General features: G+C 35.3%; 1 protein-coding gene across 3 annotated transcripts in view; it reads left to right on the plus strand.

Annotated features, from left to right (window-relative positions):
- Positions 1 to 17,666, plus strand: part of SLC10A7 (solute carrier family 10 member 7) — a 142,321-nt gene that overhangs the window by 105,203 nt on the left and 19,452 nt on the right. For all 3 annotated transcript variants that reach the window (XR_015744100.1, XM_026698123.2, XM_087936079.1), the window contains 2 exons: positions 12,017 to 12,182; positions 14,009 to 14,060. Coding sequence is in view for 2 of the 3 variants with exons in the window: in XM_026698123.2 (XP_026553908.1) it covers positions 12,017 to 12,182; positions 14,009 to 14,060 (218 nt within the window). In the remaining variant the exon portion in view is untranslated. The remainder of the gene's footprint in view (positions 1 to 12,016; positions 12,183 to 14,008; positions 14,061 to 17,666) is intronic.

The raw sequence follows: 17,666 nt of genomic DNA on the forward strand, positions 1-17,666 counted from the left end.
TTATTTACAAAAATTAAATTTGGTTACCCACTCATTCCCAAATTGTGGCCAGTTATGTTTATGTATAAAACAAATAAAATAAAAGCTTTATGCACTCATCTTCCTAATATAAAACTGAAATAGTTGAAGGACATGAGTCCATGGATAAATCCAGATCCCCCGTGTCTTAATAACATCAGCATCTAACCACACCAACAAAAAAGGTTGTTTTTTACGCTTTGTTCAGAAATTCTATGGGGACATTTGTATTAATCTCATTAGACTTATTCAGAAACACATTTTCTGAAATAAATTAAGGGAGACATATAGTTGGGAGTGATGTTTCCAAGTGAAATAGTGATGAAATAAAACTTAGGTCATTAGGGGTTTCGCATTGCTTAACTTTCTTCAATATTATACATCTGAAGCATCCTATACAACCTTATAGATCATGGGTGTCAAACTCAAGGCCCGGGGGCTGGATCCAGCCCACAGGGTACTTAAATCTAGCCTGCAGGACCACCCTGGAAGGCCTGGCCAATGGTACTTCTGCCAGTGAAAATTGGCTCCCGAGCTCTGTTTTCAGCTGCCACGGCCTCCTGCATGGTCTCAGGAGCCCATTTTCCCTGGTAGAGCACTCGGGCTGCCACAGGAGTCCCTGATATGAGTGATGTTGAGCTGCCCCACCCACCCCAGGCACCCCCACCCCCACCCCACCCCGAGGTCAAACACAACCCTGATGCAGCCCTCAATGAAATCGAGTTTGACATCCTAGTTATAGATTGTCAATATATGTAAGTAAATACATACTTTAGATCAGCAGCCCCCAATCTTTTAGGTATCAGAGGCCAGGTCCATAGAGAAAGACCGGAGGGGGCGTGGTTTTGTGTGTTGCCTGCATCCTGAGATTGGAACTTTGCTTGTTTGCACAGCCTAGTCTCTGGCATGCTGCAGCCCAGTGCCAGTCCATGGACCAGGGGTTGGGGACCCCTGTTTTAGATCATAGATATATATGTTTTTGTCTTAGTATAGTTTCTTGATTCCTGAATATGAACTAAAATAAGTATATGTATTTGGAGGCACATAGAGGCACTTGCATGTGATTTGGGGGGTGAAGAAAATGAACATTTTAAGCATAGTTTCATGTTTTTGAACAATAAAAACAAAATGTCATCAGGTGGCGGACACTCTCTCTTTCTGCTTAAGGGAAGGTAAACTATACAATAAGTATAGGAAAAAAAGACAGGGGCAAAAAGTTAGCCAAGGATGTTTTTTGATGCTGGATTGCATGGGATCATTTTTTTTTCATTGATTTTTTTTAAATTAATTCTATCATCTATCTCTCTATCTCAGTTTCCAAAAGTCTGGAGATAGGGAGTCTAGCGGTTGGGCAAATAACTTCAATATTTGTGACTAGGACCTTGCTAGGGCTCTGTAGAGCTCTAATTGAGTCACATCGAAGAGTGGGATGTGACTCTCCTTTTTTGGCAAGTGATATGAAGTCTTTTGATTTGCAAGGCTAAATTTATATAAAAACAACCTGACTCTGTAATCTCGATTGCCCTGCTGGGCACAACATACTGTTTCATGCATGCAAGGCAGCTTATGTTTTTTTGCTCTAAGTCATCTCTCAGCTAGGGGTCTTTGAGAACTTTGAGTTGACAAATGCATAACCACAGGCTGGTCTAACTCTGAAATGGGCCACTATTCACAGGGTAAGATAGCCTTCAATCTCCTACATACTAAGCATTTTCCAACAAACATAGTAAATAAGTAACTGGGTGGCTTATATGATCACACTTGAAATCCAGTAATTCTATAGATATATGTGCAAGATTGATACCTGTATGAAATAACCATTGATGTTATTTGTATACTCTAGTAACCAACTCTTGTCATTTGATCAGTGTATAAAATGTTAAATATTCAATTGTTTAACGGGGTTGGCAATTAAAAATACACATAGTCTACATTGAAATTAGTTAATATTCATGTCTGAAAAGGTACATACACTCAATGGTTTCATTACAAATTTTATTTGGAAAAAAAACAGTAAAATTTAAAAACATATGGAAGATGAATAATAATCTCATGACTGGGATATAGTCCAATTCCCTGTCTGATGAACATGTGTGGAAGGTCCAGTAAAACTTTGAGACCATTTAGCTCAGTAGTACCAATTGCAAGTGGCAACAGTTTTTCTGTGGATTAGGATTGGGAGCTTTTCCAGCTAATCCTGAAGATGCAAAAATTGAATCTGCATACAAATTCTGTCATTTGCCCTTGGCCCCAAATCTCCTTTCATGTGCAAAGGGCCCCATAATTGCCATAACAGTAAAAAAATTAATGGAGGGAGAACTAAACAGGTTACATAATAAAAACTTAATAGAAATCTTCATATAAAAAGTGATCTGCTACAGACTTGACTTGATTTTTATATTATTGCAGAAAAGTATAGACCTATGTTTTGCGCCCTTGGGGACTATTATTGAAGGCTGTTGTACATGATGTGCCACAGTTTCTCACATTTTATGCCACATATAGCAAAGTATTGTTACCTCAATATGGTGCTGTGATTTGTATTTACCTCTCAACCATATTGGCCTAAACCCATATATCTAGGCAAAAAATGTGGTCTTTTTGTTTGGGTTGTCTCATTTTAGCAGGAAAGTGACAGGCAGCAGGAAAAAAATGAATGTCCTGGTAATATTTCCCTTCTTTTTTCCGCTGTCCTTCTCTCTTTTCTAGGCCTAAGTGCTTCTGACAGACTTTTATTTTATGTTTTATTTTAAAGAGTGATTTATGATTAAAAGTTAATGAAATAGAATTTTCCACAGTGCTTTTATTATATTCCACCAGTTTGAACATTTTTCAAAGGCGCACATTGAAACCCACTGTTCTCTATGAATAAATAATAAAAGCCATGTCTGTACATTATCATTCACGCATTCTCTAGTTGCCCATTGGTAATCTGTTTGCCAGTCAGGAATGAGCACTTTATATTAAATTATCCTTAACTAAAACACAAATTAGTTATTACAATTGCACTAATTTAAAATATGAACATATGGTTTTCTGTAATTGAGACCTACTTCATAAGCTTGTTAGATGGTTTTATTCAGTACAAAATTGTCTAAAAGATTCGTGTATGAAGCAAGAAGAACTCAATCACTAGCTTTATATACTAAACCATCATTTGGGACTTGCTAAATAAGCCACAAGACCTGTATTCTTACCTCATAATAAATTATAAACTATAGTTTACAAACAAATCAGATTATGGTTTAGTGTAATTTCTGAACCACAAGTAATATAAACATTTTCTATGATGTTCAGTAAGTACATTGTAAAGCGATGGCATGTTGTTTTATGTCTGTTGAAGAAATTTGTAGTTTAACCTCATGTTCTAAAGCCTCTTGGTTGGGTGGGCACCTAAAAAAAAGCTTTTTTCTGAACCCCAAGTGGATACATTGCATTGTAGATGCTCTGCTGAGCCATTCTGGGTGAGTCACAATTGGTAGAGTGAATCGTGGAATGCTTTTGTTCTGGGTTTCAGCTGAAACAAAGCTTGTCTGGATCTTGGAGTGATTTCACTCAGGGAATAGAGCAAGACTATTGCATGACAATCCCTTCAGCAACTCTAATATGTATGCCATCTAATCCTGCTATGTGGACAAACCTTCCAGAGCCTTGCTTTCCCATTCCATAGCATATTCTATAGGACTGTTCCCTGTCCTATGTCTCCCCTCTAGTACTGCTTCTGTCAATGTCGTTGGCTTTTCCTGCCACCAAGACACTTTGGTACAGATCAGTCATGTTTTGGTCTGTATTCAGAACAAAGCAGACCCATTTTTCCAAAACAAACAGCATGTTTCAGTTCAGAGGCAACCTCTCCAAAGATGTTTTTATGCCCAGAATGTTTGGTACATTAACCATTTTTCACATCTTAGTGTTTTATATTGATGCAATTATTTCTTAAAATGCCCATTAAAGCTATAAGGTTTAGCCAAAAGCTTCACTTTGAGCATAGCAACAATCATATTCTTTTCTGTGCATTGTATGTTCTGTTCCTTGTCTTAACTGTGACGAACAAATAGAGCAGATGAAGCATTATGAAGCAAAGAGGAAAGTTACAGTGAGCACCAAGAAAGCTCTAGAGAAATCAAGGACTGCCCTGTAACCAGGTAAATTCTCTGAGCTTGTAACTCCTTTCTTGAGTGAAGGCCATATCATATATTTTCCACCCGTATGAACATATTACATTTTAGATGCAAAGGGCTTCTGTGTGTGACAAGGAACAATTTCTCAGGTGATGCTGGTTTGAAAGGTACATACCCCACAGGTCCCAATTCAAAGAGCTTAGGAGGTTTGATCTGATGGGATTAGATTTGAATTTATTGCAAGAAACTACGTAAATTTATAGCCATTTCTGCATCCAGTGCTGTTAATCTCATTGATTCGGTCCCTGGTAAAAGCATTAGGGAACGGCAATAAAAAAGTATTTGTAAAAGATGAGCAGAACAAAATGGACTGTCCTCTTTAGTTAAGAGCTAGTGTGGGATGCAAGTGAGAAAGAATATATAGAAATGAAATAAGAACTAGTTATTTTTCTTTGTTAGAACAGTTCCTCATAGTCTTACTTTAAAATGGGGGAAAGTACTGATGATAATTTATTAGTAAAAGAGTAAAGTAGTCGCAGACATTTCTGTTGATGCTATATATTCCTTCATCATCCTCCAACTTTTAACTATAATTTATTTAAGGGAAGTATGCAGGGGGACTACTTTGCCTTTCAATGAAATGTGTTTTATGGCTGAAGCACTGTATTTGCTCAGTGAGTAAGTTTCTGTGATAGTCATTATTTAAATGAACCCACTCACCACCACTCTTTAAACTTCAAATTATCCCAAACCCAAAAAGTTCCCTACTTATAGAATTGCCATGGATGGCCATTTAACACAATTGTAAACTTATGGGGAATAGTGCAAATCCTCACAGATTGGTTATATCTCTCATCTGTGTCTCTTTCACCTGATCCTCTTCCCCCACCATTTTGGGATGAATAATCCAAAAGCAATGAGCTTCTTTTGCTTGTATAAACCCTCTATATCAGGGGTGTCAAACTCAAGTCCCACATCACATCATGCGCTGGCTATACCACCCCCAGTTTAGTGAAGGGGAAAAAGTCACAATATGTCAGGTGACGACAACATGACACTGCGAGTTTGACACCCATGCTCTACATCAGGGGTGTCCAACCTTGGCAACTTTAAGACTTGTGGACTTCAACTCCCAGAATTCCTCAGCCAGCTTTGCTTTGCTGGCTGAGGAATTCTGGGAGTTGAAGTCCACAAGTCTTAAAGTTGCCAAGGTTGGACACCCCTGCTCTACATGGATTAGAATCTTAATTGAGAAGGATTAGAATGTTCGAATCTTGACTGGGAAGGGTTCGAATTATACAGACCTCTGTCCATACAACATGCTTCTTATGCTGGCAAGACTTTAGGAACTATCATATATTTAAGAAAAAATAAAAATAAGAAGCATTGTTCATAAATATTTCATTTCAAACCTGTAAGTATCTGTATTCTACGTAGAATCATGTATATCAGGACAAGCCCATATCATATGAGTAAGTGCTTTTCTGCATTGCAAACTAAGCTACTGGACTTGCATAAACCATATGAAAATGAAAGAGCATTATTACCGCATCATATTACATTGATTGCAGTCAGCCAGATATTTAGACTGGATTTGGCATTTTTGTCCACTTATCCAATCCTTATCAAGGACATAGGCAGATATTGTTGTTTAAACTGCCTTTTGAAATGGATTGATGGTGATTTTGTCAATGCCAATAGTATTCAAGTGCTGCTCCTAGTCTCTGGGGATTGCACCAAAGCACCTATTATTATTGGAACTACATTTGCTTTCTTTTGCGATAGTCCTTATACTTCCATTTGCAGGTTTTTATATTTTGTTATTTCTCTTCTATGCTTTTGTGTCCTGGTATTGCAACATCCACTATCCAGATTTTTTGTCCTTTTTTTTTTGACAGGTGTTAAGTCTGAAGTGTTAGCAGATGCTAGTCTGTTTTAATTTTAAAGTCCTAGAGCACTTTAGCTTCTTTATTTTTATTATTTTGTGTATTTTGTGGCCCCACCAGTTCTTGCTTTTTGGCAAGTAGTATTCCAATACCCTTGTTGCTACTTTGTCATTATTCTTCCAGCAGCTAACCAGGTGGCCCACTGTTTTTTTTCAACTTCTTTGCAGAGGCGGCATTTACTGCTTGCTGTCTTCTCAATTCTGGCTTTGTTTTAAATGGTCAAATTTGATAATTCTATCTAGTGGAGCTATCTAAGGTTTTCTTCATTCCACCAAGCTCACGACACCAATAATAAAGGAAAAAAACAGACAAAATCCAAGAAAAAAATATATAAAGTGGAAACAAAAATTTAAAACAAAAGTTTTAAAAAGACAAAGACAAAAGAACTGGACAAACCAAAGAAGAAACATAAAACAGGAACCAATACTTGTTAATATTTCTAACTTACTCAAATAAATCCCCTTACAAAAAATTCCTCACCCCTAGTCAGGTCAGCCTAACCCCCTCTAAAACATGGAAAAATTAAAAAGACTTTTTAAAAACTTCAATTTATTTAGTTCATAAGATCCTGCAACAACAAACTTATAAGCAATATTTGCCTCATAATACTTTTTTATATCTGGATCTAAATTTTCTTTTGAAACATCCATGTCTGAACTGTATGTGGAGGAACATCTGTAAAAACCATTATCATCTTTGCTTTACGTTTAAGTTTTCCAAGTGCTGTGCTATATGCATAATATATGCATGATATAGCCCCACATCAGGGAAATTCACAACAATGCTTAGATTTTAAAGCTGAATGGAAAACAAATGGCACACACAATTATCTGCAATTTCAAAATTCTGGTTACAGTGATAAAACCTTTCATATTTATATTTTTCCATGAAAGTTTCTACAGGATAATCTTGCTCTGTTCTGTTAGAAAATGTTAATTATTTCTGCAATTGAAAACCCCATAGGCAGGGCACTGAATCTTTAAAACCTTCATTTCCTTTTCAAACTTCTGTCCAACATTGTTTTCAAGGTAAATAATTCTTGTTTAATGTGATCCAGTCATCTATCCTTTCAGTTCCCTCCCAGACTTTTTTTTTAAATAGGAAGCAGCACTGTTTTATTTGTTAACTTTGGTTTTTGCCTTTTCCCCTTATCTCTTACCTCAGACCTGGCTCCAACCTCTAAATCCAGAGATAGGAAGTCTCTAGAGATTTTATCTCTCTTAGAAAGTAGCAGGGTCAGAAGCAGATGCTCAGGACTCCTAAGAGAACCTTGTGTTGAATCAAAAAGTATATTGCTTATACAAAATTGTCTACATCTGGTCTGTGGTGACCTCTTCTCAGTCCCATTTCCACCTAGCAATTAGGCCTTAAACATACATTCCATTGCTTCAAACATTTGGAAACAGCATCTGGAATTATTTTTATGAGTATCTGTGAGATCTCTCTATTGTCTTTCTGTCTGTTTGTCTGGCTATCATCTATCCAAATTTGTTAGGTATCTTTATAGCATAATGTTTTACTATAGAAGAACCATTTTAAGCAATGCATATTGCATGAGGAAATACTATACTTATACAAAGTGTTTAAGGCACCCAACAGTGTTGTGCATTAAGGCTTCAAATTATGAGAGTTTGAGTTTGGAAATGTGGAATTAATATTTGTATTTTTTCTTAATGCAAAATAATATTTCTGGTTTCTTCATTTACTTCTCAGGCTGCCTATTTTTAAAAATGGTTTTCTGTTATGATCCTGTAGATAAATATGAAGTTTTTGGGATGTCAAGGACTAAATTCTCTTTGAACAACTCATTGTAGATACAGACTAGAGGCAAGTAGACCAGGATTAGAATTTTCTCCATGTTCCTCTGCTTTCCTCTATATACAAGTGTACACACATATTTGGTCTTTATATGAACCTAATCATTTTCTTTTCCTATTATGTGAGGGAAAGAAGCTTGAAGGCATTGAAATATGTGAGAAGACAGAGAATTCTTTTACAATACTCAGTGCTCCCAAATTGTCTTCCAGGTGGTTGTATGTTTTTGGGTGGAGATCTTTTGTACATGAATCTTAAGATGATAACTATAAATTTGCACACCAGAACTCTTCCAAATCAATAGCAAGTTTGGTAGTATACTGTTACCAAAATCCAATTGAATGTTGATGGGTATATACTGGGGAATAAAGAAAAAATTGGTGTAAAGAATACGTCAAATATAACACCATAGACTAGAAGGAAGATGTTAAATATTTGTGGAAGGGGAAAAGATTGATTGTCATTGTTTTCAGACAAAAATGGACAATCAAAGTTAAACACGGGGAGATCAGCAAGGAAATCCCTCTGGTGGAAAATGCACTGCCTCCATACAGTACTTGCAGAAAGTATTATGAATAAAAGAAAAAAATGTCAAAAGTGTTGCCCATTACAGGAGGAGATGTTGGCTGTTTTTTTATCGGGAAAAAATCAAGGGAGGGAAGATGGAATCTAAAGATGCTAAGGATTACACAATACCTTTTCCATATTCTAAATCTTGGAAATATTTTCCTTGTAACTCATATGCAGCTTACAAAGGCTTGTTTTTTTTAACATTCTTCTTCAAGACAGATTTCCCACATTCTGGAGAGAAATATCCTACTGTTTTACATGAATAAAGTAATGGCTGTTTTGAATTACATTTTTCTCTATCTGTTTAAGGTCCAAAAGGGCAAGGCCCAGGATAAAATTTTAGATTCCAGCTTTTTAGACAAAGCAATAAAGCCAGTATGAGAGGGTTGTCCTGGGAAGTGGTGGGAAACTGTGAGATAGTGGCCAGTGAGAAGGAACATATTTTGTGTCAAAAATGTTGGACTTCTGGGATCTAATGACAAGGGGGAATCACTTATAGCCAGAGACAGAAACACAGAAGAGTAAGCAATCCAGAAGTCAAAGCCAAAGCATTTTAATCTTCATTGAGATTTCAGGGAGTAGGAGCAAGAAAGTAAAAAAATCAATACAGGCCTATTTTCGCTGCTTGTATTGAATTTGAGATCAGGTTCCACAAACATTGCTTCCAACAGTCCACCACTCCCAAATATGGAGAAGGCTGGAACTTCCATGCTTCTCAGTGCTAACCTCACTACAAGGTAATCCAGTCATAATGAACTATTTTAAAATATATCTTTATTCCAAAATTATTCTCCCTTGCAAACCAAATGTTTCAGTGTCTTCTTTGAATTGCCCCAAAACACTATCATTCTGATTGGTTGCTGGCGGCATTGCTAAATCTGGATGAGAGACTTGGCTGAAACTTGAGAGTAATAGGGACTGTCTTGTCTTAGGCATTTCCTGTCAGTTATAGAGGTATTGGCAAGATTGCGTGACCATCTTCCTTTCACATCAGGCCATTTTTTTTTCTTGTAGCATATATTAATCAATCTAGCGACCACAAACTATGCTAAGAAAAGTTCTAAACTGTAGACACTAAGACTACAGCTTATTTTGGAAAACATTAAATACCTTGAAAAATATTAGATAATCAAAATCTGTATATCTGTATGTGTGAGTAAAACATAGAATTCTTTTCAATAGATTTTTTTTAGTTGATGAAAGATAAGAGAGCCTTGCTCTATTTTTAAAAAGATATGGATTGTCTTGTTTGAAAAATATCGAATGAGTTTTTCTTCAGCTGCAATAGACTCTAGAATCTATTACATAATTCATTCAAAGATAAAATTCTCTACTTATACTTTTTTTTACCATTATTGATGTTATCAACATATAAATCACAAACTCTTTAAATTTTCTTTCTTTTTTTTTCCAGTGAATTTTCCTAACAAATTTTATTTTGAATCTGGCTTGATTACTGACTGATAATTTTACCCATTTCTCTAAATACCAAACCAGACTTTTCTGTTCCTTGGCCACCACAGAAGAAACTGTGTTATTCCAAGCAGAACATAACATTTTAGTTATATATGTCAGTTTAAATTGACTCATGTATCACTTCTATATTATTTTGATGTAATTTTATTTAATTTGGCCAAAAAATGAGAATGTAGGCTTGGAAATCCATGTCTTGTTCCCCATCTTCAGTGACCGTCAGTAATTTTAACCCATCCCATGGCAAAATCTTTTGTTCAAGTAAAAGGTTTAGAGTTTCTATGCTAACCTTTTTGTTAACACTGATATCTTAAATTATTTTTTTCATACTTGGTAAAATGCCTTTTAACAACCCAGATTATATTGAGAGCAGGAAAAGGATCAGATTTCTATCAAATTAAAACAGGCAGGTTTAACATTGGCAAACAAACTTCCTCATAAATTTCCTTACAATATATAACTTTGTCCTTTCATTCCCTACAAATATTTATTCACTAAAATGATGGGGTATAACTAATAAAAACAATGAAATGGAAAGAGGTGGGCAAGACTGCCACATTTTCAATTTATTCTTCTAATAGGATCTCTATCTAAATTTAGTAAATTCATCTTCATCCAAATTAATTCAATTTGTAATGAATTTATTTAGAGTTTTGGCCAAACAAACTGTAAAACTCCTTTGATATTCGAGATAAATTAGTCAGATAATATTCTTTTTTCAAATCTGATTGTTTGATTTTATTTTAGGATTTTCTCATTTAGATAAAATAATTATTTTTTTTCTCATGTTAATTAACATTAATATTATATTATACAGGGCAGTTATATGATCTGTCCATTTAGCATGAAAATACTATGTTATGTCTCAAGGATATTCTGTTTAAACATATCCTGAAAAGTCCTACAATTTGATTACCAAAAAATTCAGATCACAGCTTTTTGGTAATCAATTTTTTGAGTACCAAAAAAATTCAGATCACAGACAATTCATTTTGGTCTGTTGTGTTCTTTACAACATATGACAAGATATCAGCTTAATATCTGGAATATTGGAATAAGCTAATATAGAGCTTTAATTATTTCTGTGTAAATCGTATAGATAAATCTTATACCTTGTGATTTCCTCCACACAGGAATTAGGTGGTGATATTCTGAGTTAGATATTGTTTATGAACATTCTTCACTGCCAACTGGGATTTGTTTTTAATTTTATTTTATAAGTAACTATGTCAATTATTCAAATAATTGAGAAAAATACTGTGATTAATTATATTAAAATATGGTATACATCACAATGATCAGTCTACTTACCGAAACATTCTGTAACTATTATAATAAGCATTAAAACTGATTGAAAAACTAATTTTATTTTATTTTCCTAGTCTTGAATCTGAGCAATTACATTAAACACTGTCAATTTACTTACCTTGTGTGAATTTGATAACTGCAGAACTATACAATTGGAATTTGTTTTTGGATTCAGAAAATCTAGATCTTTAAATGCTCAATTATTTAAGCTCCCAAAATGCATGCACTTTTGCTTTTCAAGCATGAGTTATAATTTAATTAAAACTTCTGGTGCATTACTACCTACTTAAATATTTAAATGTTCCATGGATCAGTTTTGATTATCTGCTCTCATGGATTTCCTGAGGATGTCAGATTTTTAAGATTCCCAAAGTTATACTTGGTATTGTTTGTGGATTCAACAGGGATTATGATAATTATATACATCCATTTGTATTAGCATAGGAGATAAACTTTGGGGAGACTTAATGGGTATGTCTCAGTGACAGCTAGCAAAGAACATTTGGCATGATTAAGGATAGATTTGAACATACTTGAAAATATATTCTCATTATGGATGCCCAATGGAAGTTGCACTACAAATGTTAAATTCCCCAGAAGAAGTGTTATATGGCAGGAAAGCTTTGAAATTCACTGTGGCTGTCATCCAATTTATTCTGTTCTCTTTATGACTTTCCACTGTCAGATTCATTTTATGATACCCAACTTGGCTCCCTGTGTGCATTGAAAAGAGGCAACCTGTTGGTTCTTTTCCTTGTATTTCAGATTGTCCGAAGATACATCAAGGAATGGCTTGAGAGAAAGAAGCCTCCATTTGGTGCTATCAGCAGTTGTGTACTCTTGATGATCATCTATACAACATTCTGTGATACTTTCTCTAATCCAAATATTGACCTTGATAAATTTAGCCTGATCATAATAGTTTTTATAAGTAAGTACTATTTATGCTTTGGACATTTTTCAAAGAGTTGTGTATTCTTATTCCAGGAATTGGAGACCAAAGTAATCTGGAAAATATATACTATACTGAGTTTCTCTGTATGGGTGCCAGAATCTTAGGTACACTGAGTAATATACATGCATGTTTTGGTCAAAGACCAGTATTGTACAAAACAATTAAAACACTATTTAGAAATACTATAGCCATCTATTTAGTACTTTCGTCTCTGATTGCATTTTTGGAAGGTTAATTGGGGTTTTTAATGTCCTAATACCAGTTTGTGTCTTTAAATACATTGGTAATACCTCAGTAGAATGAAGTGACTTCAATTAAAATGTGTATTGGTCTACAAAAATAGTCTACAAAAATAGTGTAATTTTATATAGCTATAATTATCTAGTATTTTTTTTACTAATCATTACTAGTTACCTTCTTATTTATTTAATTGACTGATTGACTGACTGATTTATTATCTGTCTAATAACATTTCCTTGTTACTAAACATTTTAAAAAATAAAATCACTGTTGGGATAAGATAAAATACTACAACAAGGTATAATTTTGAAAAGAATTGTTCTGTTAAAAAATAAGGTTGATAAATTTCTGAGCATATTGATAAGAGCTGCCTTCCATGCAAATAGCAGGTATAGATTCTAATATCAGATAGATCAGGGGTGTCAAACTCAAGACTGGATCCAGCCCACAGAGTGCTTAGGTCTGGCCCATGGGGCACCCCTGGAAACAGCAGAGGACCACCTCACAGTGCCTCTGCCAGTGAAAGCTCTGTTTTTGGCTGCAGAGGCCTCCCGCAGCCCATTGCCAGCGAAAACAGAACCTGCTGTCTGCGTGGCCCTCCCAAGCTCCATTTTCATTGGCAGAGGGCTGCAGGATGTCAAGATGGCCATGCCCACCCTGGCCACACCCACTCATCCTTCTGAGGTCAAACACAACCTTGATATGGCCCTCAATGAAATTGAGTTTGACACCCATGACATCGATGATAGAATGGCATCATGCACAGTGGCATCATGCACAGTAAAAAGAAATTCTAAGGATACTGATTTTATGCAGAGCGACCCTTCTATGACTTCTTCATCAATTTCCCCAACTTAGATTCTCTCCCGATACGTGCATCTAGACTATTATTGAAAATTCTGGGGCTGTGAGATCTGGAAAGAATCCCAATTGAGGAATATTACCTTCAATTTAGTTTTCTTAATTTACTAATATACATTCTGTTGTACCTTAGTTCATTCTCTATCCTTAATCAGGTAATAGGGATGGATATTGATCTACAATTACAGACACGCTTTAAAGTAATGAAATGATATCAAAATTTTCTAGATTGCCATCTTTCCAGAGGTGAAAAGAAAAATTTCAATTCAAGTGCTGGGTGTTATTAATAAACTAGCATTCTAACCTGGTTTGTTTTTTACATAAACAGAATGATTTGTTTTCTGTATGTAAAATTTGACCTGTGAGAATAGTTTGGAAGGAAGGGAGGGAGGGAGGGAGGGAGGGAGGGAAGGAAGGAAGGAAGGAAGGAAGGAAGGAAGGAAGGAAGGAAGGAAGGAAGGAAGGAAGGAAGGAAGGAAGGAAGGAAGGAAGGAAGATCTAAATTTCAAACACAAAAAAATAAATAGTGAGGTATGGAATTATATTAGAGCCTGATCTGTTTACTTGCAACCATATCAGAAACAAAGATTAGTATTAATACTTTATAGAATATTAGCTTTTTGATATGGGAAAATGAGTATATTTTTAAAGCACACATTTGAATGTATTGCATATTCACATCAATATGCTTTTCATTTTAGTATTTTCAGTGCAGCTGGGATTTATGATGTTAACTTTCTTCTTTTCTACCAGGTAAGTAATGGCAGTAATGTTTTTTTCTATATGATAGAATAGCTGGGTATAGGATAATTTTGTTTTTTCTTTGTGATTCTTTGGCATATTCTGACCAAAATAAAAAAAGACAACTTCTCAAAGCCAGGTTGTTCATTTCTTTGAAATCTATAACCAGATAAAATCAAATATGTATTGCCTTACAGTACAAAATAAAATAATAGGGGAAAAACAACCTAACAAGAATACAAAAAGTAGTTTTCTACTATTGAAAAAAATGCAAATCTTATTCCAAAATGTTAATGTTATTTCAAAATATAACGTGTCTATAGTTACATATCAGTCATTTTATGTATTCTCTATAGATTGCCTAAATAGCTATTTTTCAGTCAGATATTTCTTTTCCTACTATATAGCTTCTGCTTTTCAAACAACTATTACCCTAATTCACATTAATATTTAAAAACTACTCATGAGTTTTTTAAAAATCCATAAACTATATATGTTTAATCATAGATGAAATATCTCATGTTCCTATGTATGTGTATTAAAGTGGTATTCAACAATCTATTCCTAGTAATCCTGTATTTGAATTCTAAGTATCTGGGCTCAAGTGGTGAATTTTCAGGATTGATAGCCACTAGGAGACAGTCATTGTAAGGACAAACAGCCCCTTAACTCAAAAATGTCCAACAGCTGCTTTCTTCCCCATCCTAATAAAAACATCTTTTTCCACTAGTTTAACAACTATAAAAATAAATTGTCTTTGTGCTGTGCTTCCTGCAATACAGCTACCTTTCTAGCTTGCCATGACATTGACCAGCAACTATCTCTGCTGAGTTGGACAATTTGCAAGCAACTCTCTCAAGAACACTTTCAGTACTGTGTCTTTACCATAGGTAGCATGCCACAACAAACATCATACATCCGAGAAGGTAACCAATAGTTCAAAGAGGGTTAAGTAAGAGCCAACATAACTACTACTCCAAAATGTGCAAGTAATGCAGCAAAAAAAAAAAAAGCAAAGAGTTGCTGTGAAGAAGCTGTTGAAAGGCATTCAATTTAGTCCGTTGCCAGTCTCAGAAGGCATAACAGTAATCTTAGGGGAAGGCTGTGAATTTCCATCAAATGTGTGTCTCTGGTCCTGAACTCCCTGGATTTAAAATCAACAACTATTTTTGTGAAGAGAGTTTGGTAATGTCGTATTTAGAAAATATTGAAAGAATGCCATATGTATGCATTAGGCAAAGGTAGGAAATCTTAGCAGTGGTTTGCTCTCCAAGTTTGTTTCGATTTAGTTTCTGAACATTTTGTTACCTCATCACCCACCACACACATGAATTTATTGAGGCCTGGTATTCTACCAAAGGAGCAATTAGCAAGCATATTGATGTAGATCCGGTATTTGAATATGTAAGAAACCAGACTATTCAAACAAACAACCAATAAGAGAACCAATCAGCTGCTTAGAATTTAAATATAGCTCCAAACAAACAACCAATGACACGACCAACTGGCACAGAAGACATTTATAAGCTAAGGAGGATAAGAAAATCCTGCTAATGATGTTACCTAGTTTGGTAACAAAATATTCAGAAACTAAATTGAAACAAGCTTGGAGAGCAAGCCACTGCCAGAATCTAAAACCTGAGCTACAAGTGTTTTCTGTTATTTCAAAGGTAGAAAATTCTTGAAGACCACACAAAACTACATCTTTGCTCAAAGGCCAATATTAGAGCCATATATTCAAAACATGGGTATTCAGTAGAAAGCATGTTCTGACCATAAACACTTTCAGTTATCTAAAGTTTTTTTTAAAAAAATCCTTTTGGAAAAGACTTCTATTTTTAATGAGAAGAAATGTGAAGAAAAAATGGATGAATATGAAAGACTATCCAATGACTTGTTTTTATAGAAGATCAGTGAGGTTACAACCAATGCAAACAAATCAAAGATTGCAAAGATATGGAAGCATAACAATACTATCAAAAATTTGAAAATGGATTTCTGTTTTGTGGCAAGAACTAGACTTTTGAAACACCTCATACTGGAACTTTCCTTGTATCATTTGAGTGTGGTGCTCAGTTTGATTCTTTTCCTGAGCAGCACCTGAGAAGAAAGCAAAAAATAAAGGAAAGGACCACAGTTCATATATTTGCTTACTAATGTGTGATAAATAAAGATAACAGAGAATTAAGTTCACATGCAAATACATTCAAGTGATCGGTGTATTTTTTTTACAGTTGATTCTATGGTTTCTTACAAAGATTAGTTTTTTAAAACATTTTTGGTAATGCCTCAAAAAGAGAAGAAGCTATTTTTGTGCAGTTTTGCAAATTAGCAAGCACACTGAAACTGCCATCGGTGATTTTCAACACCGGCCTCCTTTTGAATAAACTGCAGCTGCAGAATATGAGTGTTTACGGACTCCATGCCTGCTAACATAAAGCTGTAATGAAGGATCATATGTGGCTATCAGGGTAGAGAGGATTATGAGAGTCGGCAGATTCCAGAGGATAGCAAAAAGAAACCTACACAATTGGCACAGAATTAGACAACCTTATTAGGATTGTGCAAACAAATACTTCTCTCTGCCAGGTTTTGATGTGGCTCATTGCCCAACTCATTGCCCAGCAGAAGGAGGATTGGTTCCTCAAGTTGGAAAGTCTCATTAGGGAAGAAGAAAGGGAACCAGAGACTAACACAGGTACGGAGCTGCTTATATGCCCATAGCTGAGCTGGAAGGCTTAGTGCAGGCGTGTCCAACCTTGGCAACTTTAAGCCTGGAGGACTTCAACTCCCAGAATTCCCCAGCCAGCTGGGGAATTCTGGGAGTTGAAGTCCTCCAGGCTTAAAGTTGCCAAGGTTGGACACCCCTGGCTTAGTGTAACTGTTGCTGGGTGAGCAGAAGAACAAGCTCCAAACTGCTATTCCAGAAGAATTTGCCTTTTTTGCAAGCATTTATTCTGAATATTAGCTTGAATGCTTAGGCTCCAAGAAATCTATTTTTGATTTCAAATTCTGTCCCTGAATGTCCGTCCAGGGCCTGGGGAGAATAAACTTCAGCAGATTCACAAAGAAGCTAAGAACACCAATAATTGTGCAGAAATCATATTTCCCAATAAAAGAGGAACAGTAAGAAGACACAATTCAGTTTTATCCAGATGGAAAAAATGACTGCAAGCTAATTGGATGAAACAAGTTCAGAGTAGAAGTACGTGAATATTATATTAGGCAAACTTCAAATTGAATTGGAGAAATGTTGTTCTGCTTATATAGAAATTGTGAATTTATTTGGCTTTCTGCCTCGTTTGGATTAAGCCTACAGAAATTAAAATTCTCCTGGGTATGGATGCTGTTGCTTTTGTGAGAGGTTAGTCAGCAAATCCTTCAAATTTCTATCCCTCAGAACTGAAAGAATAGGAAGAACCAGAAGATAAAGCAGATGGAAGGCATAATTCTAAAACTACACCTACTATTTTAAGTTTAAAACAAGCACCCAATGAAAACTTTTCGAATCTTATTATATTTTCCACTTTTTTCTTGCGCTTTTAATTTCTAGAGTCTATCCTTGATTGAAAATATTTCTTTATATGCTGTGGTTAAGATTTATGGCTTCTCTTTGAA

This window comes from Pseudonaja textilis, chromosome 6 (genome assembly GCF_049901715.1).
Source record: "Pseudonaja textilis isolate UNSWEBS1 chromosome 6, rPseTex1.2, whole genome shotgun sequence".
Taxonomy (NCBI): Eukaryota; Metazoa; Chordata; class Lepidosauria; order Squamata; family Elapidae; genus Pseudonaja; species Pseudonaja textilis.